Below are 13,158 nucleotides of genomic sequence, written 5' to 3'. Positions count from 1 at the left end.
TCTTGCGATAATATTAAATTAAAAGTATAAAAGTTAAATGTTTGGTTTGTATTTTATTTACCAAACAAAAATACAAATTAAATTATACTGTATATAGATTCTTTTGTAACACTAAGTTAGTCCATAATGGGGTTTTCATCCCACTATGTAAACATAAACATCAATTAGCTTTTATTGTGACTACCTCTGAATGAACCTGGCTAAGTTCAACGTCTTGTAGAAATAATGATAAGTTGACTTTGTTAACTAAGCTATTATATTGAACCCTCATTCATTATAGGAAATGTGATTTTAGATTTTTGATCCATTCAAGTCGTGACTTGGCTGACAGTAAGTTTTCAACTTTAATTCTAGCATTTTATCTTAAGGTGGGGTTTGTTTGTAATTAAAGAGAAATAAAAACTTGAATGTGGCACAGAGAGTAGCAGTAGCTTCCTTAATTATTTATATCTACATAAAATATACTTCTACCATCGTCTTTACAACTAAAGAAGATAATCCCATCTGCTGTTTGGTACCGCAGACTACATTACATATTTTAGGTGTTTTAATCTAAAAAAAGTTTACTTGCAAATTATAAATTTAAAGTACATTTTTTGGAAACTTTTGGTCGAAATTAAAAAAAATAGAAAACTGGTTGTAAATGCAGCTACTTAATATTTTTAAGTCTAAATTTGTCGTTCAAAGTAGCATTGGTTGATTTGTCAATGTTGTGAGTACTTTAGCTGTGTGTGGAATATTTTTTTGGTCCTCACATACCAAAAATGTAGACAAAATATAATGTGCATTTATTCAAATGTCTTTTTAAACTCAAAACACTCATCCTCTTGTTAAAACAAATGTCACTTTGCTGACAAGCTCTGTAGGCCTACAAATATCTAATTTCACAAACTTATTTATAACTCTTGTCGATTATTGCTACAATGATGGGTTGTTTTGGTTATGATTTTGATTTTGAGTACTGAAGTAGACATGGACCAACTGTTGCCAAAACATGCTCAAAATGGAAATCATTGTGTGAGCCACTCGACTTACAGCGTGACAGACTAAAATTCTATTTTCTCCCTTAGTCTTTGTCACTGAGATAAATATGAAGTAAAGATGATAGCTTACAAAAAAAGTCAACTTGTGTGTTTTTATGATACATCCTGTCAAATTCATGATAGGAATCATCCTATCAATTTAACCTGGTTAAAAAAGGTCTCCGATAGCAATCAGTAACTTACATCACCGCACTATTTTGTTGTCTCAATAATTCAACTTTAACAATTTTGTTTCAAAAACTGACAACAACTTTGACATGGATGGGGATGGAATGTCAATAGTGAAAGATTACGATTAGTTTTCTCTATCAAAGCAATAAGTTACTGTATGTGCAATGGAAATATTTAATCTGTGACTTCAGAAACAGAGGGCCTCCAGTTGGAGGTAAAGATTGTAGTAGGATGGTTTAGAAACAGATATGAAAAGTGAGGGAAATGACCTCTGACTCCCATGATCAGCTGATCTTTCTCATTCTCTATCTCCCTCTTGTCGGCTGGCTTCAGTAGACGACACAACACCCACAAGCCACTTAATTCTTTACTTGACCTTTGGAGTTGTCTGTCTATTGAACCTACTCGCGCTAAAAAATACATTGTGTTTTTTTACAATAGTAGACCTACATATTTTTTCGGTAATTGGAAATCGGTACTTTAACTCTAATTTTAATATTCAATACAATAACTTTGCTTATTTTGAATTATTAAGCAGATGTGATATGTAGGGTACAGCGGGATTTTCTTTCATATCAAAGGTTTTTGCTTTGGTATTTCAATTAGATTAGTTTTTATATAACAAACTCTAATCTAGGTAAAATTTAACAAATTTGATAGGTACTCTTTGTTACATAAAACCTTAAACATACAAATGAAAAAAAGGATAAAATAACTGTCTAGATTTGGTTTCTTTCTATGATAAGTCATTTTATCTTATTTTCAGAATTATCAATGTTTTTTGGTTTCTTAAAATATACTAGTACATAATTACCTAAACAAAATTTAAACTATCGAATTCTTCTGCAACAGTGTTGTCGTATTAAAATTTTGGAAACTTTGTTAGGAGAAGTAAGGATAACACAACTAACTCACCTAAAGAAAAAGTCCCAGCAAGTTAAAAGTACACAAAAAAGTATGTTTAATTAATTAGATATTTTCTTGATCGGAATGCAAAATGCAAATAAATTTTAGAATCTATTTTATTTTACATTTGAAGATATTATTCAAAATAATATTAACCTTGTGTTTTTCATTGCAGGCAGGATGAGAAGTACACTCCCAGTTTTAGCGATATGCTGCTTGGCCGTTGCTCGATCTCAAAAGCAGGAGACTTGTTACGCTGATAATCCAAACCCTTATCTTAATTTTGGCACAAAGACAGCTTACGAACACGCCTATAACAAAAAGGGTATCCAGGCAGTACCAGGTATGTCTATATTCTATTGCAGTTGTAGCGTGATAGCATTGAATTTGATTACGCCAGGAGACTTCTTGTTGTAAAATCTGAAGCCATTTTAAGACGTTTTAACTCTGATTAAGTTTGAATGGGAACCTCGATAACAAGGGTCATGTTCATACCCCTAGAATTGATTTTACCTCTAGTCCCATGTTATTGCAAACCTTTATATCATGATAACAAATCAACCTTGATCTTGATAACAAGTCTTTTTTTAACAATTCCCATAAAGAGTCTTGTTACTGAGGTTCTCCAGTAAATCTTTTCTCTTTGGAGTCAATTGCAATGTAAACTTTACTCTTCAGGTATGATTCCATACGTTGGGCAATGTATAATAAATATATATTGTTTTATTTGGACAAAATAATTTGCAAATTGGTTAAAGAACAAGAAATCAAAATCAAAATCTACATTTAGACATGACACGTACATTAAAATTAATCTTTTGTTCTGTAAGGAGTTATGTTCAATCCATAGCCCACTAAAAAACAAGACATTGATTTACAAACTGTACCATACCTTAATAAAAATCTAAATTACATAAACTTATGGTTCGGTTTGTAAACATAGTATAAGAATTAAGAGAGATAAATTAGAGTTACATTACTCTGTACTGTTTGTTGTTTCGCTAAAGAATATTTCGTCTTTGCATCCTATAACCTGATTTGTTATCAATAATGTTGAAATCAAATTGCTGATATCAAGCAGTATGTCAGTTTGTTTAAAAACAGCAAACAATGACTGACAAAGTTTAAAAATTTCTTATCAGTTTGACAGCTTCTTGTTTATTACCATTTTATCTCTGTCTTCAATGCACGCTGCAAGCTGGAAAAAATGTTATATTATTTTGGTTCTAAAATTTGTAGATAATTTTGTTATGCATCTTTAGGGCCTTCATAACAATCAGTGTTTTATCCTGCCTATTACAGATATCACCTTAAGCCCCTTAGTTTCTTTTATTTCTAGCTGATGTAGACACAAAAAAGACATGTATTTTTTACCTAAATGAAGATGGAGATTAAAAAAAATTACCTCTCGAATGTATCAGGTACAAGACCATGTGTAGATTGTTTTAAGGAGTGTGGTTTAAAACTGATTTGGGATAAGATATAATTTTGTTTTTAAAGAGTAAATTATGAATCAGCAAAACACTACACAAATTGAACTACTTTATTTCTTGATGGTAAAACCAGGGCCGATTCACCAAATTGGCACGAGGGATAGGGCACGAGGCAATTGGCTTTTTTTGGGGTGCCAAAAATTGGAATAAAAAATGGTGTTTGTATTAGCATGATCGCAGTAAACTTCTGATAATACCTCGCGGCCGTTTAAACATCGTAACCAACTCCCGCAATTGAGAATGAGGCAAAAGTGTGACAATTTTCCACAGTCTGTTTGACATACCTTCCAGGATCGCAGCAATATGTGAACATATCCCACGGTCGTGAGGAGATCATCATCGTCTTCCGCAAATGAGGCAAAATTCTGATCTTTTCCCTTGATTGAATATACATTATCATCGTCTTGCCCTATCACGATATAAATTCTGATCCCCCTCGCGGCTGTGAAGTCATCATTATATCGTCCCCCGTGGTTGTTTGAGCATAGTAATCGCCTCCCGTGATTGCGGCAAAACTGTAATCCGTCTCCCACTTCTGCGACCATGTATAGATCATCTTGCGCGAATGAGGCAAAATGCTGATCTTTTCCTGTGGTCATGTGGACATTATCATTGTCTTGCGAGATCCCAGCATAATTCTGATTATCCCTCGCGGCCGTGTAGAAATTATTATTGTATCTCCCGCGGTACTGTAGACATCTTAATCGTCTCCCGCGGTCCTGTAGACATCGTAATCGTATCCCGCGGTCGAGAAGACATCATAATTGTTTCCCACGATTGCGGCAAAATGTTAATCATATCCCGCAGTCGTGAGGCGATTATTATCGTCTTCCGTGATCGCGGCAATATTCTGATCATCCCTCACGGCTCTGTAGATATCATCATCGTCTTCTGTGATCACTAAAAATTCTGATAACCCCTGGCGGCTGTGTGAAGATATATTGTCGTCTCCCGCCGTCACGGATACGTCACTGTTGTCATTTGTGATGGCGGTAAATTGAAAATTCCAGGGGGATATACAAAATTCACGCATAATTTCCGGTTCAATAAACTCAAGAATAATTCCCGGATTTCCCGGTCGGTGGACACCCTGTATATATATTGCAAAGGGGCGCTACTATTAGTTGTGCCTAGGGCGCTGACAGAGTCAAAAACGGGCCTGGAAAACATCCAAAAAAGTCAACCCAGTTTGGTTTTGTTCACTGATTATGTTGTTTCAGACTGCCAGCCAATCCAGCTATGGCTCGTAGCAAGACACGGGACCCGGTGGCCGAGCGCAGACGACATTCCAGAGTTTTCACAACTTAACGACATAAAGAATCACATAATCTCAAACTACAATAATAACAGTAAGCATTGAGTTTAAATGGATTCATTTAGTTAAGATAAGCCATTACAATTAATGAAGAGACATAAGTTGTCGAGGAGTAGTGTTTCCAGACAGTCTAGAAAGAGAGGTAACAACCACTCTCTCATTCATTCCAGCAAACAGTAACAAAATGCCTGATTTGAGTCGCAACTTAAAAGAACCATCCACCCATATGTTAATGAAAGCATTTTGAGTTATGTTTGTAAAAACTATACAAATGAAGGTTAACTGCTCAAGGTATATAAGGTCAAGGTGTTATACTCTTAATTATTAGTACATTAACCTTAAGGGTTGAAGAGGTTAAACGTGTACTTTATCATTCCAGAAGGCAGCCTGTGCATGAAGGATATAGAGAACCTGAAGGAATGGTCATTCAACATGTCCCCAGATCAGGGAGATATGTTGACCAAGCAAGGCAGGCAGGATCTTTACCTGCTGGGAAAAAGGATCAGAAGCTACTTCCCAGAACTGCTCAACATCCCTTACTCAGCAGACAAGTTCGTGGTGAGTGTTATTATTAGAAAACTGGACATAATTATTACCAATTATTATAGGCCTGTCATTATCAGGCCTGTCATAATCATTATAGGCTGATCCTGAAGAATCAGCTGGCTTTTCTTGACGATATCCATTTGTCAAGACATGAAGCCTTACTTATTTTTTCAGTATCAGTGGACGCAAACGTCTAATAATCTTAACTACACAATCCCTCACATTTTTGGTCTGATTCACCTGAACTATTTACTATCCTTTACTACTTCTAAAGACCTAGTTTACCTATCTAGCGTACGGTACTGAGTGTAGGAACGCTCTGATACTAAGACGACTCTGAAAACACTGCCTCAAGCAGCGCCAAAAAATCAAATCATTTGTTTCTTTTCGGACGGCCCTTGTATTTATTGTGCATTTCGTATTAGGCGATAGTAATACGACAAGAGTTTTTGTGGGAAACAGTTGTAAACAAAGAATTGCTCGATAAATAAAGGCCATTTAGAGCAAACAACAATTTTATTCATTCATAAAATTACATAGAAAAGATTTTAATTTTAAAATACTAGCTACTTGGGATGTATAAAAAAATAAAATGAAAGCTCAATAGAGCAATGAGGGAATTGCGGCACCATATCTTCAAATTGAATGCTTCTAATTTTACGTCTAGTTCCCCGTAGCCTAAGCAAAACTGCTCGAATGATGGAAAGCTGGCTTTGGATCCTCAACCATCCGATAATTTGGGAGTATGGTTTTCTCCATTTTACAGCCAGGGCTTCGCTTGTTCTCCTCTGAAACGCTTCATATTCTTTGTGGGGGACTCCTTCCGTGGAACACATTAATGGTGTGAAGCTTCCTCTGATGTCTTCGGCTGCTTTGTCATATTTATTGTGTTTCTGAACGGCATGGTTTTGAGATATTGTTCCCCATTCTTGGTTGGCGTAAGAGGGAGCGTCAGCATTAACAATGTGATTATCAAAAAACACTACTCTCTCAGCCTCCCAAATACCATTAACTTTAAAATCAGCTTTTAAAGCAGGCACATTGTTTGCGGGGTCAGCTTCTCTCATAATAGGCTCGACTTCAACCCCTTTCCAGGCCATATTTGCTATCGCAGCACAGTGGTCTCGATGTTGATCATGCTCATGTTTGATCAATCCTCCTTTTTTACAATTTAAAGCATGTGTAAGACTCATAGGTTGATCACAACCATCACATTGTACTGGTAAATTTCTTAGTGTGCGGCCATAGCGAATTGACAAAGCATCTCTGAATTGATCCGGGGACAAATCCGTATGATTAGATGCACATGGTGTCACAGTTAACCATTGGCTAGTATTCCCTGCTACAATTCTAATTATTGGCTTCTTTTGAGTTTCAGGAAGTAATTGCATAATTCGTTCATTATTTGCTTTAGCCAAAGTGTCTTTTTCTAGTTTTCTCTTCTTTTTTACATCTTGTAGAGTTGATACATGATCATTAATCTTTAATGGTTGTCCATTTTTAATGGCTAATATTAATTTTTCTGTGCGTTGTTTTGATGTTTTAAATGAAATACCATCGTTCTTTGTCGGGTCCTGAATATTTAAGCCTCCAAAACAAGTAGGGAGAGAGAACAAGTCATGTTCAAGTTGAGAAATCTCTTGTTCGAAAAGGTTGGGAGTGAAATGGTGATGTAGGCCTATGGCAGTTTTTAAATCTTTGTATTCTTCACTAAATCCCTCTGTTACTCTTTGGAGAAATGCCCATTCATTTTGTAATGACTTTGTAAAGGCAATATACGCTGCTTGAGGACTTTTATGTGCAGCTATGCCAAATTTCTTTATACAATCAACCCATTTTTTTACTTTTTCTTTCACGAATTCCTTCTTTTCTTCTGAGCTACCAATAATACCCCCTAAAAACCTGTACGATGTTACAATTTCCACTTGTAGGTCTCTGAAAATTTCTTCTGCTTTTTCTTTATATTCAGGTTTTATTATCAAGACACTTTTCTTGGGTTCTGGGTAATACCCCCATTTTGGCCCTTCAACACGTAAAGTGTTAAACCATTCTCTAACTTTAAGTGTTTCACCGAAACATGCAGAATCATCAGCGTACCAGTTTTCAAGGCCATTTTATTTATTTTTTAAGCTACAAATTCGTCATCTTCATGGATAAGCTAAACAAAATTTTATCTCCCACAACACTTAAGTGTAATTTGGTTTGGACTGAAAAGATGTTCTTTTACAGTTTCGACACACCAACACATCTCGTACCAAGGAGAGTGCAGAGTACTTTTACCGAGGAGTGTTTGGGATGAGTTTCGAAGACCAGGTTCCCACCCTCCCCGCACCCATTGAGGATGATCGTCTCATATATGTAAGTTTACCGAAACGTTAAACAAGTTTAAAGGGATTATACCTTTGAGTTCCAACAGCTGATCTATGGACACAAGAGTAACATAATAACATTTCTACCTACAGCAGTATATGCGAGAATAAAATTACTGAAAAGAGTTGACAGCTATTAGAAATTTGTCTGGTTTTGAAACCTGTCCTTTTCACACATAAGTCCGAGATTCTTATTACTACGTTAGCAACAACCCCATTTTTAATGAGGTTTAGGACATAATGATGACTTAAATGGAAAGGAATATGTTTGTAACAGCCTCAATCAGCACTCATGGAAAATAATCAAATAGTAACAAAAAGTAAAAACTTTCAGCCTTATAACAACTGCCCAACTTGGGACGCCCAGAGCTCAAGTGCGAAAGAAGAAAAGGCCAAGTTTGACAAGAGCGAGTGGATGAACAACGTTATCTACAGCGTCAGCCAGCGTCTTGGCTTTGACTACAACCTCACAAAAGGTAGGTTGACTGTGACAGTAAGAAACATGATCTTACTGTCATCATCTTAAGGTTCCGTCACAGTTAATAGAATGTCTGCAATATTTTGACATTGGCATGTCAGCAATTAGGCAATATTGTCAGGTGTTAGTTAATTTATATGTGTTAATAGTTATTTATGTATTAGGTAGTAGAAAGTAAAATATCGTGCTACAGTGATTAAGAATGATCTTTAAAATAGTTACAGTCAATGGCTTGAATAAGACTACTACACCTTTATTAAAGTTATTAGAATCATTTATGGATTGGCTGGGTAGCTGAGTGGTATAAGTGCTCACTTAGCAATCAAAAGGTCGCCGGTTCGGTCCTGAGAAAAGTCAGTTGTATTTTTATCGTTCAAAACTGAACCCAGCTGTTCCTGGGGCTTTAAATAACTGATTATGGCTAATGAATCAGCTGATCTAAGTCAGTAACAAAGCTACACATATCATCTCAAAAGATTCTACACTCATGCTTCATTCATATTTGGGTTGAAATATGCATTTAGGTGGCGTCCCCATCTCAGTAATAGATATATTATTTTATAGATTTTGCTTGCATTTTAAAATCCGTTCACAAACACATTTACGGAACATATTAAATCTTAATTGGTTATCTAAAGTGGTGCTTCGAGGTGTCAAACAAGGTAGTAACTCATTTAAGATAAAAAAATACACTGTCAAGATGTTTAAACTGTATACACTTATCAAGCCATGAATTCAGAGAAATCAATTGAAGTGAATTTCCCCAAATGGAAACCATTTCTGGAAATCAGCATTATGCATATGGATTTGGAATCACTATACAAATTTATTGAAATTTCCACCTTCAATCAGTTTAGCTGTACTTAAAGTATTTACGGTATTGATGTTGCTTTTAAGATGTTTTCATTTAACTACAGCCCTAACAAATAATGTTCATTACTTTACTAGCTCTAAAGAGTTGGATTGTTGGAACAGTTGAAATGAACTACAAACTGTGTTCCAGATAATGTTAAGGATATTTACGATGGCTGCCGTTATCAGAAGGCGTGGAACGTCACAGGAACATCTCCCTGGTGTGCGGCATTCACTAAGGAGGAATTGCAGGTCTTTAAATTAAATATATAGGGTTAAAGTCCAATGGGGCAATTTTGTTTAAAAAATTAAAATATGGCTTATATTAAGATAACTAAAACTATTTTCTAAACTCTGAATTTACAAAAAAGCCAATAAAAATCTATATATATAATACTAGCTGTAACCCGCGGGCTTTGCCCCGTTTAATTATCTCGTTCGCATGGCTCAATCACGTCATGGTTTAAGTTTGTTCTCTACGCTCACTCACCTTTAGGTTGGAGCTCGTTCGCTACGCTCACTCACCTTTAGGTTGGAGCTCGTTCGCTGCGCTCACTTGCCTTCAGGTTAGCTCGTTCGCTACGCTAACTCGCCTCCAGGTTGAAGTTCGTTCGCTACGCTCACTCACCTTTTGGTTGCAAATTAGCTGTTGTCATAAATGTAAAATAAATAATAGTGCTGCACCCTGTTGGTAATCCTTGTAACTTTAATGCTATTGAACATCATAGAACAGAACCAACTTGTTTAATTGAAACAGCTGTTAAGATTCAATAATTCCATTTCTCATAAGGTTAACATTGGAAACTCCAGAGCCACTGGGGCGGAGCCCGAAAGGATTTTTGAAATAAGAATATGCCTATATGTTAATCGGGAATGTGAGCTATCATCATGCCAAATTTCAGCCCAATCCGACCAGTATTTTTTGCGTTCACTTGTCAAAAACATACATCCATACATCCAAACTTTCTCATTTATAATATTACTAGCTGTAACCCGCGGGCTTTGCCCCGTTTAACTTCTTAATTTTCAAGATTATCTCGTTCGCATGGCTCAATCACGTCCTGGTTGAAGTTTGTTCGCTACGCTCACTCACCTTTAGGTTGGAGCTCGTTCGCTACGCTCACTCACCTTTAGGTTGGAGCTCGTTCGCTACGCTCACTCACCTTTAGGTTGGAGCTCGTTCGCTGCGCTCACTTGCCTTCAGGTTAGCTCGTTCGCTACGCTAACTCGCCTCCAGGTTGAAGTTCGTTCCGTTCGCTACGCTCACTCACCTTTTGGTTGCAAATTAGCTGTTGTCATAAATGTAAAAGAAATAATAGTGCTGCACCCTGTTGGTAATTTTTGTAACTTTAATGCTATTGAACATCACAGAACAGAATCAACTTGTTTAATTGAAACAGCTGTTAAGATTCAATAATTTCATTTCTCATAAGGTTAACATGGGAAACTCCAGAGCCACTGGGGCGGAGCCCGAAAGGATTTTTGAAATAAGAATATGCCTATATGTTAATCGGGAATGTGAGCTATCATCATGCCAAATTTCATCCCAATCCGACCAGTATTTTTCGCGTTCACTTGTCACAAACATACATCCATACATCCAAACTTTCTCATTTATAATATTAGTAGGATTAGTAGGACGTGAAGCCGTTTTTTGTTAACGCAACTCCTCCCTTATTTGTGGACCAATTTCAACGTTTAAGGTGTCAAAAGATTCGTCTCAATATGTAGTTTTGCAATAAGGTTTTGGAATTTTTAAATTCCTACTCTTAAGGGCGTGAGACCCTTTCAAAGGTCGAGTTTTCCCCATAAGAAATACATAGAACAAATTTAAATAAAAATAAACAGCTGTTTATAAAAAGAAACTCATATTAGCTTTTTGGGAGTAAATATTAATGTTTGTAATATTGAGTAGGTTAATACCACTGAGCTAAAATTATAACTGGAGGTAGCACCGCCATGGCAGAAGTCTGTCAAAAGCGTGTCGCTGATTTTGTTAGGTTGGTATAGCAGCGAGTTTTCTTATCATAGCAATAACATGGCTTCTATAATTAGGTTGGTATAGCAGTGAGTTTTCTTATCCAATAACATTGCTTCTTTTTAGCTCACACCTCACGCAAACATGGCGGCTGGCGACACGCATCTTTGACATTCAGTGCTACCTCCAGTTAGAATTATAGCTCAGTGGTTAAATACCAAGTTAAACAAGTTAATCAGTTTTGTAGGAAGAACAGAAAATGCCTCAATTTCAAAGAAGAAATATTGAAAACGGGAGTAGGAGACAATTAATAATAAGATATCTTATGCGTTTGAGGAGAGTAGAAATAAAGAGGCCTGGTCTAACAGACATTATTGACAATATACTAACTACTAAAATTTTGGTTAGGAAACTATCATTTTGTCTTTCAAATAATGTAGGCTAGGTTGTTGTGAATTGGTCATATTAAACAAATTTTCAAAGTTTAAATATACTGAAAAAAAAAATACTAGAGCAATTTCTCACAGCTAAAGTTACAAGAAACCTTCATAAGTACTTTTCAAAGACTTGTGACGGAAGCCAAAGTTGGCACATTGAATGAAGTTACTTCAAGGTTCTAGTTTTGATCTTTTACCAGCATCGTGTCAAACGTTTACTTGTCTTTTTAATTCTAGTTTTTTTGGGTCTCTTTAGGATTTTTTGTTAGGATTTCAACGTCCTGATCTACTCACAACTTGTCTATTTTTTTAGACTATTCAGGAACTTTTATATTAATCAAAATATTCATAGTATTTTGTACTTGTGTAGCATTACAGAGACTGAACATGTAACTTTATTATTTCAACTCTAAATATGTTGTACATAAAAAAAAATGTTAAATAGGTGTTGGAGTATGGAGAAGATGTGAAATACTTTTACAAATCTGGCCCAGGGAAACCCATGAACATGCGGCTGGCTTGTCCATTGGTTAAGGATTTGTACACAAGATTCAGGTTAGGATGAGAAATTAACTCTTAACCATTCTTTCAATTGTGAGTAAACAACCATTTAGGCAATATAGCTCTGACTTTGATTTATCTGTGTGATCCATGTATTAATTATAACACTGAGTTACTAATTACTTTTTAGACAGTGACACACATTTCGGAAATTTTGCGGTGAGTCCATAATGACTGGATGAAAGTATATCCAGTTTTGTGCATTGTGTAGATTCCTTTTGACCTAAAATCAGCTGTTTTCTTAGTCCAGATCTAATAACTAGAGGCCTAATTATAAATTACCGCTTATCCAACTCATGTTAAGTTTGAACCTCTTAAAGTCTCTAGAAGCTATTTACAATTGAATTGGCTACCTTTTAAATAAAAAACAAGCACCTTTAACCAATTGGTTATCCTACCAGTTACTCTGTACAATAAATAAGAGTTACAAGAACCTTTGTTTATCTAAATTATTTTCTTATAGACCCTTTGGGAAATGATGTACTTAATATTCAAGGAGCTTTGATCCAAAAATATTTGTTAACAAGTAGCAATTGTAACAAATATAGTTACTTTAAAAAATATATTATGCCTATTTACACACAAAATTCCAAAAATGTTAGTATAAATAGGTGTTTGTCCTTTGTTTAAAGTTCATTTATACACCTGGGGAAATTAGCAATAACGTTACTAATTACAACAACCTTATTTTGTTAACTTGTATGTTGCAGTGCTGTAGAGGAGGAGCCCAGAGGTAACCACCCGGCAGCCGTTTTCTACTTTAGCCATGCTACGATGGTGGACATGGTATCGGCCAGGTTAGGCCTGACTGACGACTCGCTACCACTGACTGCCGACAACTTCCCTGACCAGATGTATCGGAAATTCCGCACCTCTAATATCATCCCGTTTACGGGAAATGTTCTTGCAGTGCTGTACAAGTAAGTAAAAGGATTTAGAACACATTGTTACAAATCGTAGCATTGTTTACATCGCATACTTATCTGATTTGAAACTGAATGTATAACTT

At 35.8% G+C, this 13,158-nt stretch overlaps 1 protein-coding gene across 3 annotated transcripts in view; it reads left to right on the top strand.

Moving 5' to 3' along the window:
- The window catches only part of LOC128999658 (multiple inositol polyphosphate phosphatase 1-like), a 29,517-nt gene that overhangs the window by 11,942 nt on the left and 4,417 nt on the right, over positions 1-13,158 (top strand). For all 3 annotated transcript variants that reach the window (XM_054426275.1, XM_054426276.1, XM_054426274.1), the window contains exons 2-9: positions 2,296-2,463; positions 4,834-4,962; positions 5,308-5,486; positions 7,704-7,832; positions 8,178-8,319; positions 9,325-9,425; positions 12,034-12,143; positions 12,860-13,069. In XM_054426275.1, the coding sequence (XP_054282250.1) occupies positions 2,301-2,463; positions 4,834-4,962; positions 5,308-5,486; positions 7,704-7,832; positions 8,178-8,319; positions 9,325-9,425; positions 12,034-12,143; positions 12,860-13,069 (1,163 nt within the window). In that variant the 5' untranslated portion in view covers positions 2,296-2,300. The remainder of the gene's footprint in view (positions 1-2,295; positions 2,464-4,833; positions 4,963-5,307; positions 5,487-7,703; positions 7,833-8,177; positions 8,320-9,324; positions 9,426-12,033; positions 12,144-12,859; positions 13,070-13,158) is intronic.

Source organism: Macrosteles quadrilineatus, unplaced genomic scaffold, assembly GCF_028750875.1.
Source record: "Macrosteles quadrilineatus isolate MER2022 unplaced genomic scaffold, UCM_ALF_1.0 Scaffold_8__2_contigs__length_117827958, whole genome shotgun sequence".
Taxonomy (NCBI): domain Eukaryota; kingdom Metazoa; phylum Arthropoda; class Insecta; order Hemiptera; family Cicadellidae; genus Macrosteles; species Macrosteles quadrilineatus.
Note: the sequence above shows the minus strand (reverse complement) of the source record. Positions and strands in the feature narration are given on the sequence as shown.